The sequence below is a fragment of the Caloenas nicobarica genome, chromosome 1, assembly GCF_036013445.1.
Source record: "Caloenas nicobarica isolate bCalNic1 chromosome 1, bCalNic1.hap1, whole genome shotgun sequence".
NCBI classification, from domain to species: Eukaryota; Metazoa; Chordata; class Aves; order Columbiformes; family Columbidae; genus Caloenas; species Caloenas nicobarica.
In genome coordinates, this window is record NC_088245.1 from 79,449,664 (window position 1) to 79,474,025 (window position 24,362).

The window sequence follows — 24,362 nt, forward strand, 5'->3', positions numbered from 1 at the left end:
ACTAGAATACAGTGAGTGCTAGCTTCATTTAATGGAGTGTCACTCATTTGAGTTTGTTGATGCTGTGGCTCAGAGGACTCTGCCTCTTGCTGTTTTGTTAATGTCCTCTTGCAGTCACTCAGGATATGAAATTGCAAGTGTTACTTTATATAACTTATAATTATCAGTGTGAACTACTCTTTGAAGGATACAACTAAGAGGTTCACATTGCTCTTAATTACCATTTGGGCATCAAGATAGTAAAAATATGCTTGATGCTTGGTACTGCTTCTTTGTAGACCTTGTGTTCTGATGCTCTTAAAGTTTGGTATTTTTTTTCAATATAACTTGGAAGTTTCCAAAAATACCTGATGTTTTAAGAGTATTCAAATACTTGCTATTCAATAAGACCAAGTATCAGTATTCTTTTGTCAATATCTGTATGTGCTCTTTTTGAATGTATTAAAATCACCTGCCAGGAAGTTAAGTGGTAGATGGCTAGTTTTGTTCTGTTTATTCCCTCTGCCTACCCAATGTTTTCTATGATCTTTGGTAGGAGTCTGTGGGTGCTCAGTGCTTCTGAAGACTGAGGTATGTTTAAGGCTTCTGGTTTTGATCTAAAAACCTTTTTTTCTTTTTTTTTTTTTTGCAGAGGTATATTGGGTATTTATAGCTAAAATTATTCTTTGGGTATATGACCCGTTTGTGAATTTTCAAGTATGTTCATAGCATAGATCATTGTCTCTACTGAAGCTGTCTTCTAGGGCCTCAGTGCCTCACCTGATGAGCAGGATGGGATGGAACTCAGGATACATCATTCTGCTGTGGTAACTACAGCTGGGACTTGCACGTTGGAAGTGCTTACCTTATTAAACCATTAAAAATGAAGAGCAGCTAGCAAGAGAGGTGTCATTGGCCTCGTATCTTTCAGTTCACTGAGGAGATCCAACAGATGTCCTCTTGACTACTACTTGATCTATTTAAAAAATGAATTTCTGGTGTATGGAACACAACATGTATTCCATTTCATGTATTTATGTAGTTTTCATGGATTACATTGCATGTTGTCTACATTAGTAGACCCCTTGATGAAAGGAGTGTGTTTCAACTTGAAATGTTCAATACTCTTGATGTCTCTATTCCTGTTGATAACAGTAGCTTCTCCAGAGAGCTGATAGAACTTAATTTTAAATCATGTCTCACTTCAATAAAATACAAATGCACTTTGACTAGTGTCTTGTTAGTCTGCCTGCCCCCTGTGAAACCAGCAGGATGTACAAATTCTTTGTACTTATTAAAAACCCCAAACCAAAAGCTAGCTGCTTTACTAGTGTAAGCCATATATTTTAGAAGTTGCTTTCCTATATAGAATCTACATATGAATCCTGTATGAACTGCAGTAAATCTTAAAAGCAACTTCTAATACTGTAGATATTTAAATAATCAATGCAGAGTTTCTTCTGCTTTAAAACAAGGTAGCTGAGACATGTATGTGTTTGTGAAGTGACAGACTTAGTTTTTGCTTTCTTCCAGTTTAACAAACAACTGTGCATCTTTATTTTGAGCCTTTCACGCAAAAATTAAACTTTGGGTTGAGTTCCACTGTAGCCTAAGTCTGAAAGAGATCAGTAAAAATGCAGGACTTTTAAACTTTCAACTTTTATCTTATTGAATGTGAGTTTGCCAGACTTTATCTGCTGCAGATAAGCATACTATTGTTGCTACCATGGGGTGGCACATACTGTGCTGCTTGTGCACTGACTGGAGGTCTATTGTGTCACTTATTCACATGCATTTCCCCATAGAAGAATGCCTGGTGACAGCCTCATTTGTATCTTGTTAGATTCAATTTCTTATTGTGCATAATGTTACTTATATCTGGAATTAAGTTTTAAATGTTAGGTGTACTTAAAAATGCATGATGCACATAGGTATAGTCAAGATGAAATTTGTATGTGAAAGAAATTCAAAGTATTTCTTATGCTGATATTTTGCAAGTAGACTTTTACCTGCCATGTTTGTATTTTACATGGGGGAGGAAGGAAAGCCTTCTGAATATGAGCAATATCAAATGTTTGTGCATTTAGGGGGGAACTTCAGGAGGTCAGCTGTGTAGTAGAATACTAACCAGGGTTGGGCTGTGCATTTTGATTGGCTTGTAACTTTCAGGTGTTTCTCTTTAGAAGTAATACTAAAGAAGCAGTAGGAAATGCAAGCCTGTGTGGCACATGAGTCTGCCAGTCAAGCAGTGGCAGAAGTAAATCTTTGACAACATTATAACATCTTGGTTGCAGCTGCTGTAAAACTTCTTGTCCCTTCAGAGTTCTAGAGAACTTCCATTTTCTGTTGCCAAGAAGATTTTCCTGGGAGGAGCTTGCCATTCTGCAGGCCTTTTTCATGTTTGTCAGAGCCTAAAAGGTTTAGTCTCATAACCTTGGTAAGCAATCCTCTTTCTGTGGAAGTAAGGGTAAGCTCTGACTTGAAGGATTGTGACTAAGTGATTTTGTTTGTGTTGTGGGGTATAACTAACATTATAAGTGCTCAGGCAAGAAGATTTATCCATCTGGAAAACATTGTGTTAGTATTTCAAATATGGTAAAGATGAACTGTAGATATACATACCAGGAACACTTCTAACAAAGTTGTTCTGTGATAACTTTGGCCAGGACATTTGTCTGGCAAAGCTATTGTATTTGATATGTGCAATATCCATTAATCATAAAGAGGCAGTATGTTAGACACTTAAAATCCTTAGTCTAGGAAATACTTAACATTATTCTTTTTTTGTTTTTGTTTTTTGTTTTTGTTAACTGGAGTTACGATAGTTAGCATTAGTATCTGTAAGATGCTGGCAGTCCTGCTAAGATGATGTTCATTGTAATAGAAGGAATATGTTTTTGTTGAGTAAATATGCAGCTAGCCATCAAAAGAATGGGTGTAGTGAGGGAGAAAGATGCAACTGTGAAAATTACCCATTTCTGCCTAGCAGTGGGAAATATAAGGTTTTACGTTTTTAGTGTTCTAGTGTGAACAACGCTTAAGTGAGCCCATTGCTTCATTTTCTGATATTTTCAGTAATTTTGCTGGTTTCTCTTAAAATACAAGAGTTCTAGTTTTACCGAATCCATCCTGTTAATGTCTTGACCGATGTACTGTAGACATTCTTGAGCAGGTTCAATGCCGTATTACCTTGAGTGAAGCATTTTCTTTAGCTTTGCTATAGATAAATGTAATTTGGAAACATTTGGGGCCGTGTTTGCTGCTTTACCAGTCCTTGTTTACATAACACTATGTAGTTTCAAGGAAACTGGTTTATTGAAATTGTTGCTTTTCTTAGCTGACTTTAACCAATTAATAATAGTCTTGCTTTGCAAATGTGGTTAGGGGAAACAAAAAATATCAACATGTTAAAGGAAATATCAACATGTTGCAATGTGTTAGTCCACTGTGGTTTTATACTTGTTTTAGAGTAAACAAGACTGTTCTTTAAGCAGGGGATGAATTTATCTGGTATTTCTATGTAAAGTTTATTTAAAGGATCCTCTATTATATTTCTTGTTTTGAAGGTAAGGGGTGCCCTCATGTGGTAAACGTTAAAATTGAAATTCTGCTATTCAGAGTTTAAAAATTGAGAACTGTAATCTCCAAGTAGTTATTTAAGAGCTTTCTTGGATGAATATTCAAGGAAATCTCATATCATAAAAATCACAGCCTTACCCTGGAATGTCTGAGTGTACACAACGGGGCACAAGTAAGATGGGTGTGTGGTTTAGTTTAGTTTTGTTTTTTCCACGAAAACTTCGAAGGACAACAAAGGATTAGGGCTGTGACTTCATTTGATATGGATTCTGATGTTGCTGCTCTTGTGTCTCACATAGGTGATGTGCAGTTCATAGACTATGAGTACTCTGGATACAACTACCTGGCTTATGACATTGGAAATCACTTCAATGAATTTGCAGGTAAAAATTAGATTTCTGAGGTAAAGGTAAACTGGTTTTATAAAAGTGCTCCTTCCTGTACATTATTTTTTTCCATTTGTGTATCTAGATACGTGTATATAGCTGTTCATGTGATGGTGTCAAACCGTGCGAATGTCTCATCTTGCAGGCGGATTAATGCCCGCCCTTTGCAGCTCTTTTAACCTGGAAATGGGAGCGTCATGTCCTAAGTTTTGGCAGTTAGGTAAATACAGAACCCGTAGCTTTCACAGTGTCTTTTCTGTGAAATGACACAGCAGTCTCAACCCACTGTAATGAAATACTATGGGTGTAACTTTTACAGAGTAGATATGTATTGAGGATATGCTGTGTGGTTCCACCATTCCAAATGGTAGACATGATTTTTTTGGTGGTTTTGCATGTGTGTACTAAGTACTTGCCCTTGAGTCATGTTCTAAAATGAGAAGTAAAGGCTAAGACTGTGGTAGCAAAAAGGTGGGATTTTAGGAAAAAGGTGTTGGTAGATTCATTCCTTTACTAGTTGAAATTGTTTTGGTGAATGCTCATTCCGTTTACTCTATAAGACAGAAATAACCTTGTGTATGCTGTATTATTTCAGAAGATGGGGCTACAGGAAAAAACATACATAATGGTTACTATAGTAGGAAAGTGCAGTATGGTGAAATTAGGAGCCCTAATCTACCAGTCATTGTTTCACAATGTTAAGCCTAGATAACTTTAAAAAATTTCAGAGTGTATATTTGGTAATTTAAGTATTTATAAAGCGAGTTCAGTTCTTTACAAAATATATTTGAGACCTTTTGATTTTTTTTCTTCTTGGACTTCTTCTAAGAGTCTGACGACATCTTTATAGAGCTAAGTACAGTAAGATGGCTAAACACACATACTTCTTGGCCTATGAAGAGCAGTTGTACTTCACCTCTGCTATTCTTTATCCATCCAGTAAAAATCTGTTGGTTTGCTTTAGCTTAAAAAAAAAAAAAAGAGTGGATCTTGCACAGGAAAGAGTTTAGGTGGTAGGAGACTGCACTGTTCATAAAATAAGACTTAAGGAGAATTCCAGAATCCCCTGGGAATGATAGCTAGTGGAAGCAACTGTGGTCCATGTTTGGGACTCCTGACAAGAATCCATATGGCCTGTGATTAAGCATCTCCAGTACGGGAAGAAAAATAGAACAAAAAAGAATGTTTATAGAGATAAGACTTCTAATTCTACCAATACCTTGTAGAGAAGAGAGGTAGACTTCTAATAAATTTTTAATCTCAGAAATGTGAGCTTGGTTAGTGATTGTATATATGTCTGGATGCAGACTTGGATATTGTTGCATACAAGTCCCTTTTCCTGTGAAATGTGTAATACTTGATGTGGGTGGGAGGGCTTTTGTTTCATAGTGCAAATGCTTTTTGTTGAGACTTTTCTCAGATCCAAACTTGTTGAATTTCAGAATTCGAGTAGAACATGTATGTCGCTGAAAACATGTACAGGATAAATCTTTCTACTATGTTGAGTGCTCTGATTCATGTGTGAAATTCTTGCCAACATCTAACTGATAAAATTGGGGTCAAAGTAAAACCACTGATGTTTGTCCACATCAATTTGTGCATGTGTGTTGGGGGCAAGGAGGCAGGGAAGCAGTCCAGTAATGTGATTCTGATGATCTTTTTAGACACCGTAATGTTCTAATAGATATTTTTTCTTTCTCTAGGAGTAAATGAGGTAGACTACAGCCTCTATCCTAACAGAAAATTACAGGAACAATGGCTGAGATCTTACCTTGAGGCCTACAAAGAATATAAAGGATTTGGCACAGAAGTCAGTGAAAAAGAAGTGGAAGTTCTATATGTCCAAGTCAATCAGTTTGCACTGGTAAATAACAAACTGTTGGTTAGAATACATTAAATGCTATAGAGAAGTTTGCTACTCTGTGGACAAATGTAATTGCCAGTTTCTTACTGAGTGCTCTGGTATGTAAAGAAAAACTCCTTAGCTTGTTCTATGGAACCTTTGTTATTTTGTGTGTTAAAAAAATCTCTGTAGAATATTCTTGGTGAAAGAGGCAGTGAGCATTCAGAAAATGAGATGAGCTTTTAGCGAGTATTTCTATTGACTATTGATCTGGCAAGTTTCTGAGTTGGCTCGAGCTTATGGTGGGTTTGTGTTGAACTTGTAATGGTAAGAAGACAGAAGAAGAACATGGTAGTGCTTCATAAAGATATATGAACCTTCTGACTCTGAAAACCTTTTTGAAGTAAGATGATAAAACTTGGTTAGAGTAAAACTAGGATACTTTGTGGATATTTTAGTTTTTGTGGGGTTTTTTTCCAGTTAATTAGGTCACTCGAGCCTTTAGTACTGCCTTAAATCTTTCCTTGCCTGCTGTGTCTTGACAAGCAGGGAGTTGCTTTCAGATTTGTTTTTTAGTCACCTTCGTGGTTTAAGTTGTAGGGAACTGCACACATAGTCTCCTATAGCTCCCCAGAAGTTCTGCCTGTCTGTAAAGTGTGAGGGCTGGCTGCGCAAGTCTGCCCCCTGCTACTCCTGTATCTTGTGCATTATAAGCTGTCTCCTGCCTTTCAGTCTGTTTTTCCCAGACTTTGGATGTAAGAGTTTCACTCCCTTGTTCTTTCCCTTTGAAAGGGTGGAGTGAGTTCAATTTTAATCTGCCTTCAGAAAATTCCACCTGGCTTCGTTGCCTCATCCTTCAGAGGAAAAAAAAATCAGGTGTAATTCATGGGGGTAGAATAAGAAATCATATTGGTGTGTTACGGAGTCCTTGAATGCCCCGATTATGTATACTGTTAAAAGCAGTTTGAAGATGTCTTTTCTTCCCTCCCCCCCACCCCCAGCTTTGTATTTGTGGAGTTTCCAAAGGTACTTTATGTGTTCATGTTATTTTTCTCAGGTGTTTTGACTACCCCCAATCTTGTTCTGCCTAGAGGATTTAACAGGAAATTTTGCAGCAAAAGTGCCTTTTACCCAACAGCTAGCTAACTTGATTTTGCTTTTTCCTCAAGAATAACATGCCAAGCTATTCATAGGAGGACTAGGGCTAAGAAGCCAGCTTGGCCTTATTTCAGTCTTCTTTGTGACTAATCCCAGCATACCTGTTACTGTAATAACTTGGATTTTCTGGCAAAAAGGTAGTTGTTGCAGTGAGGAAATGCAGTTCACATTTTAGGAAGATGATTATTAAACAAGCCCTTAAAAATAGCAGCTTTTTTGCTGTGATTCTTTAAAAATCTGTATTATCAACTGTTACTGTTAAATTCAGCTGTCCCATTTATTTAGGAAAGTTAGATCTGCAATTAAGTAGGCTGGTGGTCTGTTTCAAAATATATAGCATTGTTTTGTCAGTTTTAAACTATGGTCATACTAATGTTTAAGAGGATTGAGTTCTGTTTAGAGAACAGCTCAAGACCTGCCTGTAGACCACACATTATGCACAAATGCTGACACAAATACTCTTGTGCCAGTTGATGTGGGAAGCTTTAAGAGTAAATATGACCTAAAGTTAATGGATGCTGGTGTAAAATCCCAAACTGCCCACTATCAGATGAAGTTAGATAACTAGAGGCACAAGAAAGATTCACATGTACATATAATAGTTGCCATTTTAAGGTGTTTTCAGGTGTGTGTGCATGCACATGTCTTCTGCACTTCTGGTAAAGTGTTACGTGCAAGCTTCAGGAGGCAATTTAGGTAATTGCTGTAAGCAGTTATTTACTGAACGGAAGTCTGAAGTATATCACTTGTAACCTGGGTGGTCCAGAAATGACTTCCACAAGGAGACGCTCAACCTCATATATTTGTTAATTTGAAGTATATTAACAATCATATCATCATTGTAATCCATAGTTTCAATCCAAGACTAGTTATCTGGATTTTTAATGGAAGTTGGGAACAGATGAGAAATTTGTGTGAATGCTGATGAGTTAGAGGTTCTCTTACATAGCTACAGATCATATATCTTTGTCCAAGTCAGTAGTGAAAGTGAGTTGTAGCTATGGCCTAAGGGTCATAATCAAAGGTTCAAAAGGAATTTCATATTTATGCTAGAGTTGAATACAGATAGAATAATACATTTAATTAGCAGCACCAAGAATGAGCTAGTTGTGCTTCTGTGCATTTTTTAATACTGTGTATGTAGTTGGACAGTGGTCTACTTAATGGGTGCCCTGTTTTATAAATGCAACATTATTTTTCTTGAAAATGGTGCGTGGAGAATCAGAAGGCGAATGGATTTACTCCTCCGATTACCAGTAATTAATTCTATAATACTTGTTTACCAGTCTGCTTTGGTAAAGAGAGATCAAATAACTTTCTAAAAAGATTGAGTTTTGAGAGTTTTCTTATAGATAACTTTTTGTGTCCATGTGAGAATGTTTACAAGTTGGGTTTTATATAATGTTAATCTTTCACTAATTTTTTTTTTTCAGGCTTCTCACTTCTTTTGGGGATTGTGGGCTCTAATTCAAGCCAAGTATTCCACCATTGACTTTGATTTTCTAGGGTAAGTGTGCTTGCTGCATATAATCATAGAATACTTGATGCTGGAAAGGACCTCTGGGCTCATCTAGTCCAGCACCCCAGCTATCAGAAGGTATGAGGTCTGAGCAACAGATGTGATGGATCTATGTGATCCTACTACAATTCTTAACTTTTAAGAGAAAACAGGACAGTAAAAACTGTCTGTTCATGCTTTTTTTTTTAATGAAAGCTCTCAAGATTAGTATGTGCCCCTGGGCTAAAACACATGGTATAACAAACAAGGAACATAACTAGAGGTGTTTTGTTGGAGAGACAAAGGCATAAAAGCCAAGTTAGTCAGTGTGCTCAGTTATCTGTCAGATGTAAGACCTGTGTTTCCAATGCAAGAATCAAGAAACGGAGCTCTTGTACAAAAGAGCTTGTTTAATCTTATTGGATGGAGTGTTGATGTTGGAAGTTACTAATCTTTTTTTTTAGAGTCTTTGTAATGCCAATGAATGTTAAGTTCTGTTTCCTGAGATGCTGGCCAGTGGTGTTCTGTTTCGGTTAGATGTTTCTTTGGCGTTTCCTAAAACGGTCTTTCATGGCAACAATCAGAGGAATTCATCTCTCCATTGGGGACTGGGCAAGGTGATAAAGTTAATCATTTTGCTTGGTAAAAGATCCCACTTAAGAATACTTTGCACCAACTAAGCCAGTTTACTGAGTTTAGTTGTGTCATTTTGAAAAAGAGAAATTTTAATTTCTTCGTGGGACGAATTATTCTAAAGTAGAAGTACTTGCTAGTAACCACTAGATGGCACAAAAACCAAGTTAAAGCACAGGTGGTAGAACCCAGAAATGTGTCAGTTTTGAATAAAATGTCATTCTTGCAAGGATCAAGGTCAGATTTCTTTGGAATTGTAGTTGTCAGTTGTTTTAAGATCTACTAAACAGGAAAACACCACCTTTGATAATTCCAGAACAGCATCTGTTTTGCAAACTGTAGCAAGCTGGGAGACAAGGGTGATGGTGAGGAAGTTCTTAATTTCTTCCTCAGCAGCTGCTAAGGGTCAGTGTTGGAAATGGAGTACTGGGGTAGGTGGGCTTCTGACTAGTCCTACCTAGCACAGCTGTTTTTATGTAAAAAGTGATCCGCTCTTAACTTTAAATCTCTCCTTCCCTTTGCATAGGTATGCAATTGTTCGGTTTAACCAGTATTTCAAAATGAAGCAGGAGGTCATGACATTAACTCTTCCTGAGTAATGAAGAGGAATAAACTTCCAAAGTGGATAGACAACCCCTGAATCTTCTCTGAGAACAGATACTGGAAAAAAGCTAAACATTTGTTGAAGTTCTGTAATGCTCACTTGGTGGTTCTTGCTTTATAAATAATGCCTCTGAACAGTCCTTCAATGTTAAATTTTAATATGAAGAGCATACATACTGCTGTTGACATAAAATGGATTAGAAACTTGCTAAATCTATAAAAAAGTTGTAGAAATTGCAATTTAGTCCTTCTTTGTAATTTAACATATGTTGTATGTGAATTATTTATTATAAGTTTAACATGATTCCATTGCTGCTTGCATCAGTTTGTGTAAAAGTTGGGTGCAGACAGTGAAGTTGTTCCAAAGGATTCACTTAACAACTTATTTTATTGAAGTTGCATTAACTTATGTTAAAGAAAACATGCTCAGAATATTTTAGGTGTATACAATCAAAATATGAGTGATAATAGACTTATGAGGTCACCAGTGTGCTGTAACTAGGGAAAAAGGTTAGGATCTTTATTTTTTCCCCCCCTTTTTTTTTTTGTTTTTAAAAAAAGAAAAAGGTAGCTTTCCTTATGATGGTACTTTTCTTTTGTTTAAGAATCAACCAGCTTGTCGAAGGGTAGATAACATTTTGATTTTTCCTTCTTGATGTGTTGAACTGCAGAAATGTGGAGGTTCTGTAGACACCAGATTCTTTGAGGATACATACCATCATAGTGTTAGACAGATGATGTACCATCTCCAACTTCTGTGGGAAAGCTGCTTGTTTAAGTGTACTTTTAAAGACCACTATTCCAAATATATATTCATTTTGAAACTTGATTCTAAATTTGAACACTATTCTGGTCTCTGTATTTGATGTGCTTCAGCAGTATCTAGTGAAATGGACTATTGACCTGAAGATTAGTGAACAGAGATCCTGTTGCACTGGGGAGCAAGACACTTAAGTTTACAGTTTGTGTATTGTTGACATCTTTCTGCTTTGCCATCTTCTGATGTTGGATTGTAGTCTTAAATGCTTGGTCCTGTAGTTGCAGGTTCTGATATGTCTTTTTTTTTTTTCTGTGGCAGCAAATTACTTTTCAAAGTCTCCAGTTTGAAAGATAACATGGAAAAGTATAAAACTTGAACAATGGGGCTTTGATCATCACACACATTTTCTTATTGCTTAAAGCTATTATACTAAGAATGGTCTGAATTACAAAATGTGAATAGAAAAGAAAATGTTTACTTAACAATGTATAAGTCTGAGTGGAAAAGAGGCTTTAAATATCAAAGAGGGTGAGGGGGAAAAGAGGGGAAGAAACCCACAACAGAAAAATAAAACCCAACAATGCAGTGTGGAGTTGGGCAGGCATGTACTCAGCTCTGATCATATTCTGAAAAACTTTGCACTTCGGTCACATAAGTGCCCACGTGTACAAAGTCTGTGTGTGTGCATATACACATGCAAACACAAACTTACCTGAAGAGTAAATATTATGGGGAGTCTGTTGTACAGACTCCAGCAAAAATATTTATTCAAAATTGCTTTATGGCACACTGTGTATGTGTGTGTATGTCTGTATACACACACATATACACATATGTGCTATACAAAAGCTTGGATTGATTCAGGACAAAGAAAACTGATGTGAATGAAAAACTTTCACCTTGTGAGACCATTTTGAATGGCATTCTGTTATTTTACAAAAGCAAGGTTTGGGATTTTTTTTTTTCCTCTTGTTGATATTAATCTCTGAATGTTTCAATTCTTATTTCCTTCAGTCAAACCTTTAATCCTAATTCAAATGGGAGAACTGGCATTTTTTTGTAACTTGAAATTAGGTAACCATTTTTGTTAGCATTTGTTAGCTAGAGGCTACTATACTGGACAAATTTCTTGGTAGTTAAATAGAAACAATAGCTAAAATAAACATTTATATTTTCCTTTGTAGCAGTTATCAAGGATGTTGCTAGAGCTCAAAGCACTGAAGACTTTCTGTACTTTTTCCCTGTTGACGTTCTTGATGTATGTTGCATAATACCCTTCTGTCTTGTTAGTCCCTTTAAGTTCAGCAAGATATGCTTGGAAGTAAGATTGCTAAAGATTTTTGAACTTGTATTACTATTTTCTTGAAGTGGTGGCTTTATTTCTGTCAGTGTTGCTTTATATTTGTGAAATATTTGAAAAAGGCTGCGAAGTTCACTTTGTCTTGGAAAATCCAGCACTTGACAGATCCTAATTTTCCCAACAGTTGGCAAAACACATTCCCTTTTCAGGTACCAGTACTATTTAAGTTTGGATTCGGTGTAATTTTTTTTTCAGTAGTATTTTTTTTGTATAGCTCAAGTAGCAATAACTGGAGGAGTGGAAGCTTGCTTCTGCAGAACCAAAGCTCTTCATGAGTGCAGCTCAATCTCATTCTTGTGGAGTGAAGCTCCACTGAAACCTGTAAAAGCACTTTGAAGCAGATAGTAAATACTGGAGGCTTTTCCTGAGCCACTTTGAAGAAGCACAAGGACTGTCACAAGTTACAGCGGTTGACTTTGCAGTACTGGTAGAGGCTTTGATTTTGCATGTTGAAATTCATTTTACACACTTAAATGCTGCTTTGCATCAGCTTTCTTTCGAGACAAGTGCAGATTAAAACTATTCCTGATAAGTTCTGAGGAAATACTGTAAAACATTTTCTGAAATGGAACGCCAGTTACCTTGAGCCTTGTTCCACATCCCTTTGAGCCAGTGGCACTTGGACATTCTTACTTGCTAAGGAGTATCTACAGATGCGTTAAGTTGGAAGCAGTAGTTTGCAATAGCAGTGCAGATTATAAGGTAGCCGAAACTGTGAATACAGGACATTCTGAATGTAAGTTAGGTACTAGAGCACCGAGCTAGAGAACATGTACTTGTTTCATTTAATTTATCTCAGTCTTTTTAGTAGCATTGTTAAGATATTTGAAGGAGGACAAAAAGAAATTACTGAGCTCTAGAAACATCCTGTAGTAGTTTTGACTGTGACTTGCCAAGAAGATATTCTGTTGCCTTTATGTTAAGCTAAGGGCATGAATGCCAAAATTAATGATTCTTACTGTAGTTAAACCTATATTGTAAATATAAAGAGGATTATTAGTAATGGCATTCTTGCGTAAGTAGCATCAAGTCAATAGACCATAGTGGCCTGATTGCTTTTGTAAAGCAGAATAGTGTGAATTTTTTTCTTCTCATTTCTGCAGTCAGATCTGGCTAATCCATGCCTAATTTCTTAGGTCACCTAAACATTAAAGATTTCTGAAGGATACGTAGTCTCTGCTCACATAATTTTAAATTCCTCCATTTACACTTCTTGATTTGAATTTTAAAAGGACTTGTCCAATTTGCATTAACCAGGTCTGACTGTATATGTATATACAACAGTGTAAATAACCATTTGTAAATTAGTGTGAATTGTACTGTATCTTGCATTTATGGACTTGTGTATTGCATTGTATTCTCTCCTATTTTGTAGAAATTTTGATGTAAAGAAATCTGTGTGTGGACTACTTTTGTTAACTTGACCTGTAACAGAGCATAATAGTTTTATGTTAAGGTATCCATTTATAGCCTTGGGCATCCAGTGTCTCTTTTTCCCTCATCTGGCTCTTGGGAATGATTCTGGGAATAAAGGAATTTATACAGTACTAAGATGAAGAGAAAGTATATTCTAACAATAGGGCAAAACCATGTGTCAGAAGTACATGCACTACCTATGGAAGGCTGTTAAAATAGTTTACTTAAACTTCCGAGAATTTCCTATACATTCTTGAATGCTGGTGACTTCTACACATAAGCATGTTGAAGTACTCTTAAAGTGTGCGTTCCTGTGGTGACAGCAATTGAATTTGTTGTGGTGGAAGTCACCCAACTTATATGGTTTTGGTGGATATAGCCTTAAAACAGGGTTAGTTGCTCACTTGTAAATGCTTACAATCAATGCCCAAATCACCACAGTAGTTCTGCCAGTCATGCTCCTCCACACTAGAACTACTGGTAACACCTTTAGACTATTAAAAACTTACCTGAAGTATTTTCCCTGTATGCCATTCCCTCCCGCTCCTCCCTGTGCCCACAACCCCACTTCATTAGGAGAAACAAGGATGTAAAAAGCTTCCTTGCTATACTTCATCATCACTATTTCCTGTTTGACTAAAATAGTGTTTTATCTTGTCAGTACATGACTTCTCATCAGAATTTTTTTGTGTAGGAAGTCCCTTTCTGAAGAGGCCTTTCATCTTGGAAGCATAGACATGATGAAGTGTAGTTTTCCGTAAATGCCCAACTATATTTCGTTGCTGTTGCCTTTCACTGTTTTGAACTCGATAGTGTCCTTCAAGCTGTTAGTTTATTCTTGTTGCTGCTGTGTTTAATAACACTGCTGGAAGATACTGGTGTGCAAAGCTCATTGTCCATCTGACAAATTGATCTTGGTACATTTGGTACATCCTGTCAGCTTTACCTGCACTGGATGGAAGGTGCACATGCTTTTTATCGGTGTTGACACTTCAAGTTACTAGGGTCCTGGGAAGTGAGCTTATCAAAGAAGTATTAGTCAAGAGGAGGGATGGGCTCAGTAAATATAAGTAAAAGGAAATCATTCACATGGAAACTCAGGCTTAAGCTTTTGATGTAGCAGAGTGCTGGATATGCTTGTTTACTTGCATGGTTTAAGGACAAGAGCAAATTGTGAAGGGGAAGATTTGTTTCAAGACTAAGATTTCTTTTAAAGCCTTTGATAGCTGACAAAAGCCTACAAAATGTTTTTACCAAAAGAAATCAAACCAAATGTTAGTAACTTGCTGATTAAACAAAGCTTTGTTCTATAACCCGATCTCTTGCTTGGGGTAGTCCTTCCTCTAGTTTGCAGAGGAGGTTGACCACATCCTAGCTGAGTTTGCAGTGGCTGTCTATTCCTGATTTGTTGTAATGTTTTTGTATCATTTACTGTGTTCTTGGATGCCTTCTAAGGTGTGCTAGATTATTAAACTACCAGAATTAGCTACTGTCTCATACCATCTCTTCCATGCCAGGCAGTTTGTAATTACAGTAATAGAACAGAAAGCATCTGATCAAACCTTCAGGTAATGCAAGGCTGATGTTGAGCAGTCTTGCAGCTGATATTTTTTTTTTTTTTTTTCCCCACTTTTTATTACTGTGGGCTGCAAGCTGAATGTTTCCATTACTTGTGAAAGACACGAAAAGCCGTGACCTTTGGTCTTGTGCAAGGCAGGTGTTCCATTAGCCAACTACACAACCTTTAAGAAAGGGGCTCTCAGCGGTGAGAAACCACACAAATTCAGGTGGAGCATCTTGGAAGAAACCGGCCTTTGTGGTTTATAGATCTCTGGAGTGGAAAGGAAAATATGTGAAATATTTGTATGTGCCAGTTGTATGGAGGTGCTCCATCTAAGTGATGTGGTGAGACACTGGAAAAAAGTGGTGTTTGGTGGTTTGTTTTTTTTTTTTTGGAAGTGATTTTTCCAATTGGTCTGATTGGTAGAGATTAAGTTCCTGTTATTAGGAAACCAGTCAGCTTGGGGGAAGAGGGAAGAAACATTCCAAAATATTACTAAAAAATGTAAGCTGTTGCTTAATTTGCAACACTTAGATGTGAGTTGGGCATTTCTGTGTATTTATTAGTATAGGTGGTGTTCTGCACCAGATTCTTTAGTAGAGGGTTTTTATTATTATTATGAAATATCAGAAAACTGACTGGAATGGGCCTAAAGCCCATTATGATCTTAGAACAGGTGGCCAGACTTCACCAGATCACCAAACTTCTGGTTCAAAATTTTATGTTAGCTGATCCCATAGCCTTCTAAACTTTTTGAGCTGCTGTCTTAGGTTCCCTATGGTGTGGGAACTCTCTTTCATGGACTTCCTGAACGAGTTTGATATTCTGCTTATAGACAGATGACATAAAGAAAACCTGGTGGAAATCAAAAGCTGTGTGAACATTGAGAAAGCAAACGTTACTTGAAATCTAACAAACTTTGAAAATAAATGCTGAAATAACTTCAGGTACTGCACCGGCCTATTTTTGTGGTATTGCAACTGTTTTTTCTATGTTAAGTGTTTTTATTTTTTTCCACATAGAGATCCATGTAAAACACAAGATGAGAGACCGTGGAAGAGAAACATGAAAAATGTATACAATGCCATAAAATGCAGCATAAACTGGAAAAAAGTGTATGTTTCTAAGCTTTTGGTAGTAGTAATTATTAAGTGTTATTAAAAAATAGTAGGTGTCAAGTTTTCAGTGTATCAGAGAATTTTTTTCCTAAAAATGTTCCTTTTAACATTTTGTATCTCAGATGTAGTCTGTGGTAGTTAATAATGCTGCTTTGTACACAAGTGCTTTGAATAGTCTCAGCACCGAGAATGTATCCAATCTTTCTTAAATAAGACTTAAAGTTAGATTCATTGGTTCTGTCTCAAACCTCTTAATCCAGCTATCTAAAAACACTTTAAAGACTTGCAAAAACAGGGCTGTAGCATACTAGGGATTTATTCAATTTCGTGTCTTTTTTTTACTGCGTATTTTCTAATGTTCTTTTAAACATGAGTCCATTTGTCCTGTGAATAAAATAAGCTCGACTTATAAATAAGCCTTTGTCATCTTCCAGCACTGTCATCGTCCCAAAAGTCCCCATGACCCATCTTGTATGTTGTGGAGTTTAGATGCATCATTTATCCATTGGAGTGATTTGTGTTTCTTTTGAACTAAATGTTATTGAAGCTATTATAAGGCCTTCTACCACTGATTAAATGAAGTAATGTACCTTTCCAAGAGATTTATATTGTGTAAATAATTTCAAACTGCAACAATAAAGTTTGTTTCCAACTGCGCTCTTAGTATATATTGTGATGATTTTGCTTTCCTTGGGTTTAAAAGCACTTGATATAGAATACTTCAGAGCTTGTAAAGGCTTGTGACTTGTGTTCAAATGCCAACTTCTTTCTGGGATTAATAACCCAGCTAAAAATTAATACTTTGAGCCAGTATTTGGCTTGCACAAAGTTAACTCTTAGCAGTTTTGTGTGTTAAAGAGGTTTGATCATTGACCACTAAAATGTCACATCTGGGAGGCAGGAATTAGGTGGAGCGTGGCTGTCAGTAGGAATTGCTACTGTTCAGGAACTGGAGGAAAACAGGCAAAGTCTGGGCTGCTTGGAAGCTTAATTTGTGCACGATAAGGACTGTGTTAACTACCAGGGACCCATTTTTACAGGCTGATCTGTGATGCTGAAGAAAGGTGCTGCATCCACCCTGAGCGGGGCTGGACTAGATGACCTTTAAAGGTGCCTTCCAACCCAAACTATTCTGTAATCCAATGCTGGTGTCACAGTGTTAGATACTTGCATACTTGCTTGGGGGTTGACTGGGATGTTTTGATGTACATCAGTAAAACTCTTGTTTCCTCCATCTTGGTTGTGCACCCTAAAGAGAATTGTTTCGGGAAGGTACAGATTTTACTCCTGCCTGAGTTACCCTGTGCAGTTGCCAGCAGTGGAAAAGATTGAGGAAAAGATTCCTTGGGCCGAAGTCTGCACTCTTATGTACCTGCCATACTTGTCACTGAAAATAGGGTTTCCTGCATACACTGAATACAAAATTTTGGTCTTGTTTGTAGTGGGCTTGATTAAGGTTTTATTAGAGTTTATGTATATGTAGTAAGGGACAAATAGAACAAGCAAATAAAGGGAATTTTTTTTTTTTTGAAGTTCTGATGAGTGCAAAAGCAGAATAACCCTTGGGCTATGAAAAAGTATTGACTCAGCATTGTAGGAGACTGGACTCCTGTGCATCTTTTCTTAAATAGATTTTTGTATATAATAATTCCTTTTTAATTTGCAAGGCATCCACCTTTTAACTCTGACTGTTTTCTTCAAGTGTAATGATCACAGAGTAATGCTTTATACACACAACTTATGCAGCATGAGATTCTCAAACACTCCAAGCATGACTGCTTCTTGTTGACCTAAACATGTGGCCTATTTCCTTTGGGCCTTTTGCTGCTTATGTACTACTACTACAGAATGGATGAGTTGAAGAATTATTTTTCAATTTAATAGAAAATACTCATACTGTGACTGGGTATCTGGAGTTACTCGTCCCTACTGAATTGCTGCTTAGAGCCAAGAGCCAGTGTTTCTTGGGCATCCACTGCCCAAATCCTCAAAACTTTCCACAGGGCTAAGTTGTGGCTAGTTGTTGTTCACTGTCATAATTGCGGTCAGATGGACATATCCTGTGCTGATAAACTAATCCACTGCAACATGGAATCTTCCTTTTCTTCCCCAAGTAAAACTCCTTCTTCTACATCTTGGCTGGAAAAAGCAGAGCAAGCCCTCGCTAGCCTAGAAGTTGTCTGTGGGAAGTAATGATGAGGTTGGTTTTTTTGAGGTCACCCCAGCAAATACAGTCCTGAATAGGTTATCTATTTTCTTCAAGATAAAGAGCAAGCTACAGACATCAAATAGGAAGGAAAACAATGGCACGTGTGGTGGACTCCAATACATAATGTGTTTAATGTTGACTATACAAACTGTGCATTCCTGGGAGTTTCCATGAGTGAATTCAAAAATAGCACATTTACTCTTAATAACAATAGAAATCTGATTTGTTTTCTATAGGATGTATACAGGTTTATAGGTTAACAGATATATTAAATAGAAGGCTTTATTCCCATTAACACTGCAGAGTCAAGCGGTGTGAGAGTGCATGGGAATTTGTTTTATGCACATCCAGGGGTGTGCACTGCTGACAGTCCCCTTTCAGAACTGGCACTTGCTACTGAACAGGTAGAGAAGGCTTTTTTTTAAAAGCCCCGCAGTGTTCTTTATTGCTGATACATAGCAGCAGAAATATTTCTTTCATCAGGGACTGGCTTTGAGGAAGAGTGTGAACCTCTTGTTGCACACTCTACTGAAAGCCTTCATTGAAACTCCATACTGAAGCTGCTAACAGTGTCTTGTTTCCGTCCCATTCCCAGTTAGTATTATCTACAATTAATCTGCAGTTCACCCTCATCCTGGTCTCTTGCTGTGCTATTTAGAATAAAGCTGCTTTTCACTTTTTTTTTTTTTTTTAAATTTTTAGGAGTGTGAAAGAAGCAATACATAGAATTGTTCAAATAATAGCAGTCACCTGAGACGCCAAAGGTGGTGTCTACTTCAAATGACTTTATGACTGACTGAGTCAAGTCAGAAGCACGGCTCTTACTTTGTTGTAATTATTTTCTGTTGATACCTTCATTTCTCTGTGCCCTGGGAAACAGAGTGGGATGACAGACTCCAGCACTTACCCGCAGGTGGCAATGGAGCTGCAGACTGTGTCTCATTGTTGAGGAAGCTTTTTCAAGACAGCTTATTTTTGTAGTACAGCATGTCATACATCGAGTTAAACAGGAAAAAGGGTATTCTTTTATCTCTCAGTGAGTTGCTGCCAAGATCTGTAATTGCCTTGCTCTTAATGTTGCGTAACTGTTAGCAAGACTCAAGCCAAGCATTAATGAATTTCATCAGAACTTCATTTTTTAATGAGCATCATTAATCGTTAGTCATGCATGCTACAACCTACACTTTTCTAAAGTGGGGGTTTGCCAATCGTATTGCACTATAAAAACAGCAGCATATTTTCCCCAGATTTTATCAGTAAAATAACAACAAGAAAAGACCATGGAGGGAGTGAGACCAAAAAAACTAATTTATTTGGCCTTTTAAATACTGAAGATGCTCTCTGAGAGTTGCTCTGAAGCTTTAGCTTGTGAGCAGCTGCTGCCCCACTTTCTTTTCTCTGAGCTGTGGTAATACTGTGAGAGCTCTGGTGAGAGCTGGTGAGAACTGAAATGGATCTCACCTACCAAACTTGAGTTGCTCCAAGCTATAGTGTTGACCTGGCCTCTTAAGATGGTCTCACTGGGCTTCCTCTGGCTCTTGTTACAAACTTCAGTTCAGTTTTTTAAGGAGAAACTTATTTTCAGGCTTGGAAAAATGATGACTGGTGATCTCCTGGCTAGTCTTTACTGCTTTGGATTGTGCAACTAGATGTGTCTAAAAGCTAGAAAGGGAACGTCGGGTTCCTGACCATCCTTGTGCACTTGCTCAGATTTAGCAATTCCAGTAACTTGTCGGTGGCGATGTTTTATCTACACCAAACTCTTGCAGCTCGTTCATCCTTCCTCTGTAATCAGGTGGAGCCGACCAGCTTGTAGAGGTGGATGAACTAGGTTGTCACGCAGATGTCAAACTGTTAGAACTTTACAAGAAACAAAAGCTTTTCGCCGTTTTGTGTACTAAAGGTGTGCAACTAATCGTTAACTCTGGCCCAAATAGTGCAGGCTCTCACTGCACATGCTGATTAGTACCAAGATTTCAGAAGGAAGTTAAAACAAACTAAACTAATCAAATTGTGCCTAATAATACTGCACAATGATGAAAAAGTATTTTCTGTATCTTATGCACTGGACCAAGAAAATATTTTACCTTAATCTTAACCTATGTAAACACCAATGTTTGTTGTTAAAACAGAGGAGTTGTCTAAGGCAGTGGCATGTAGGGAGAAGAGTAAAAGAAGGGATCTTCTTTTGCAGGGACCAGAGAGAAGAGTGTGCCTCTCCCATGAAAGGAGGAAGAGGAGGCAGCACCATGGAGGAGAAAAATGAGGAAAGGATTGTGGGGAAAGAATGGAATACAGATGGGAAAAGAGAGTGAAAAAAGGAGCAGTTAATGAAAAGGTGTACTGACATGAGGGGACAGCAGAGGGCTAGAAAATGGGGACATGAAATAAAGGGAACATCCAAGATGAGGAGAAGATATTGAATATAGTGGCAAGAACAAATCAGGGGTTTGCTGCAAATAATCAGTTTGCAGCCAAGAAAAAAATTGAGACCTCCTTTTGAAGGTGTCATAGTTAATTTCCTTGTTTCTCTGGCATATGTTATCAAAAGCAGTAGTGATTTTGGATATTTTTGTTCGAATATCTAATTGGAGATCCAGCAGTATTCAGGGCACCTTGCTATGGTGTCCCAAAACCAGGTCTACTTGCAAGTTCTGAGTTTTGTCATTTGGAAGTGTATTTATTCATTGGATGCAGGGTTCATTTCAGCTGCTTAGAATTCTATAGTCCAAAAAACGGAGAGGAAAAAATAGAAATGCATGCAATAGATATTCTTCAGTGTAAGTGCACATTTAAGTACCAGAACTACTCTTGGAATAAAACTCAATTGCTGCTGTTTATGTTGTGCTAACATGAATCTGAAGATTTGTACTCAAGCTTCACCTAGCCCAAGTGATTATTCAAAAGTTTGAGGATGAAATAGAAAGGCAAAAAAGATGACCTCAGGGGCCACCTAAAAGAGATGCAAACCAATAATATTTGGTATAAAAAGGCTTCTCTCGCTGTTTATCTGGTCTCTGCTTGAGGTGCAGAATAGGGTTGCAGAATTCCTCCTTGCCTGTTTTCTATGGCTAAGATTAGCAAAACCTGCTGCTGTAGGCTTAATGGACTGTGAATCGGGAAGACTGAGGTTTTAATAAGTTGCTGGTTAATACCTACAGCAGCATATCTGTGTGCATGGTGAGAAGGCTGTAAATACCAGCTCTTACTTCGTACAACATGGTCCACAGCAAGGGAGGCCAGAGAAAAATGGCAGGGGGAGATGGCTGAGAAATTCAGCTTACAAGAAATAATATATGGATTGTGTCGATGAATTGGTGAGATGTAGGCTATGGAAGTCACTGTTTCATGCCAAGTTTTTGTAAGTCATCGCGTTCAGTATCCGGATTTACGGCTGCTTCACTTGAGAAGTACGTGCTTGTGTTAGGATATTGCAGGTGGAGAAATACTTGGAGCGGTAAAAATAAGTCATATTTTAAACTTTGCCACTGACTAACATGATCATTGCTATGTTATGTTTCATAATGCTTGACCAAATAGGATATTACTGCTGCTTCAAATCTTCCTTTGGGCTGTGAACAAATAGACATGTTAATAGCTGTGTTCACTAGCAGGAATGTGTATCTGTCTGAGCAACTGATCCAGTTTAATACCTTCCTCTGATTCTAACCTGATTTGGGCCAATCTTGTTTTCTCCATTTCTCTTTTCCTGCTGTATTTTGTGTATTTAGATTGCCAAAGTCCTAGATTTGTCCTAGATACTGATAAACGATGGCAGGAGTCCCCTGTGTCAGAGAGAAAAACAGCTACTACTTTCACAATTAAAACAAGCAAATCCTTTTCTTTATATGGAATTATCTAGAACAAATATAACACACAAAACCAATGCAAACAATGTAAACTTAATGTACCTATAAATATATTAAATATTATTGAACCTATTAATATATATGCCATAGAATATATATTATTCTGTATGCTATACTAAGTCTATTACTATGCATTAGTATGCATATATATGTATTCTATAATGTGTTTTATAATAGCATGTAATTAATTAAATTCATTGAAAGCCATCCTACTCTAGAAGCAAAGCAAAGACTTCTAAATCTGAAAAGCATGATTAGGTCTTGAGAGCTGAAAATACAAGAAGCTGTTACATGATTTTCTATCATTGTATCTGTTAATAGACTTAATTGTGAACAGTGCTCTACTAAAAACATCAGTCCTAACCAGTATCTATCACATGTATATTAAATGGAGCAAAAACCCCAGCTGTTTGGGAAATATCGCTTCCTTGCCATAGGAAATGATCTGAAATTGCAAAACGTTATCTCACTGTCATATTGTTCTGCAAAGAAACACGTGGCATAAAATAATTCCATTCCTTCAAATAATTCAATATTTTATTTAAATATATAATATTCAAGTCATGGATGGCAGATAATATCTCTGAGTTGTACTTTCTATTATAACTGTTGACTACATTTTTAAAAATAGAGCAGTAGAAGAACAAATATTATCTATGCTTCAAATGAGCTCAGACACCCAAAGCTGTTTTGTTTTTTACTTTGTATGTAAACATAGACATACAGGGAGAGTTTTCTGCCCAAGGACCTTGCAATAGAAATAAAGGTAGAAGAAGGTCATATTCCCATTTTACAAGTAGAGAAGAACATAATACAAATATAAATTACAAACCTAGCTTCACACAATGAGTTTTGTAGCATGAACAGGAATTAAACACAGATATTAAATTGATCAATCTTTTCTAGTACCTTTTTTTTTTTTCCCCTGAGAGAATGATGCTCGCTGAGACTGAAACGTTTCTATAGTTATGTTCTGTTTGCAGAAAATTTCCTGAGATCTTGAGCAATGTATGAAGCAGCAATGAAGCTTTGAACCGGGAAGGAAAGCGAGTGTCTCTTGCATTCGCATGAGTCTCCCTGGTGTCCGGGCAGTGATTCTAGTTCAGATCTCTTCTTCCTCCCCAAAAATGAAGGTTAAAAACTCAATCTCTTTAGAATTAGTACCAACATTTTGAAAGCTGGAAATGATTTTGTGAAATGATGTTCAGGTCTGTATTTTAAATCCAAATATCCACCTTCTACAACTGTTGACAACATTGATGATCAATTCATGATTTTCAGCATAATTTAAGATTTGCTGACAATTTCCTGGCTATCTACAGATTATCTACCACGTGCAAATAATTAATGCATAGATTCACCTGGATTTTAAATGTAATGGATATTAATAGAATACTTAGTCTGATCTTTTCTGTAATTCATGTCATAAATGTCTTCCTCCTACTGCCATGCTGAACCAAAATAACTTGCGCATTCAGTAAAACAGCCAATCTTGATTTAAAGAGAGCTTGAAATGGCAAGTTCACTGCTTTGACTGGTACCATGTTCCTACGGTCAGTCAGACTCACCAGGAAAAACAGTTGCTTCATTTTCCCTCTGAATTTCGCTGCCTTATATTCCTTGTTATACCTGTCTCTGCTTAAAGAAAAGGTCACCTTTTAACCTCAATTTCCCCTGTCGCCTTTCAGGCTTCTTTCTGACAGGCAAAACTGAATGAAGTGTGCTAGCTCAGCTTATAAATACTTTTCTCATCACACTTTTCCATGCTGACAACTTTACACTGCTGATACCAGAGTGGGACACCGTATTCCACTATTGGTCCCCTCTCAGTATCTTACTTGTTTCTCCCCTGCTTTCATTAACTGCATAGTTATTTATCAATGAGAAGTCATTGATCGCTTCCTGCCGAGGCAGAGTTGCCATCAGGCAGCAGAGTCAGCATCTTTGTTCGTGGGTGAAAGGTCCAGATCATTCCAATTTGAAACGCTTGATGTTTGAGTCACCAGTCTCCCAAGGTGATCCCCATCACACTACGATGGCCCTGGCAACTCTGCCAAGCTCCTTATTACCACAAAATTTGTCAAAAGTGGGTTTATATTCATTTCAGGCTCACAGATGGTAATATGAAATAGCACTGGGCCGTGAACTGATCCCTTTCACCATCTATCTGATGCACAGTAATAATTCACCGCTGACAACTATTTTTGAGATCTGTGAGTTAGCCAGGTTTTAATTACAGCTCAGTGAAACAATTCTTCTGTAAAAAAGAGTTCTGTTTGTCAAAATCCAAATGTTTTGCAAGAATGTGTCAATTCTGACAAATATTTTTAACGAGAAAAAGTCAAAACATTTCATTTTTACTTTCTTGATTTATTTTAATAATATCGAAA

The 24,362-nt window shown here is 37.2% G+C and overlaps 1 protein-coding gene across 1 annotated transcript in view; it reads left to right on the forward strand.

Moving 5' to 3' along the window:
- ETNK1 (ethanolamine kinase 1) overlaps window positions 1–16,539 on the forward strand; it is a 34,407-nt gene extending 17,868 nt beyond the window's left edge. Inside the window, exons 5-8 of the mRNA XM_065633393.1 lie at window positions 3,858–3,941; window positions 5,648–5,808; window positions 8,379–8,452; window positions 9,603–16,539. Coding sequence (XP_065489465.1) covers window positions 3,858–3,941; window positions 5,648–5,808; window positions 8,379–8,452; window positions 9,603–9,675 — 392 coding nt within the window. The 3' untranslated portion in view covers window positions 9,676–16,539. The remainder of the gene's footprint in view (window positions 1–3,857; window positions 3,942–5,647; window positions 5,809–8,378; window positions 8,453–9,602) is intronic.
- The last annotated feature ends 7,823 nt before the right edge of the window (window positions 16,540–24,362 follow it).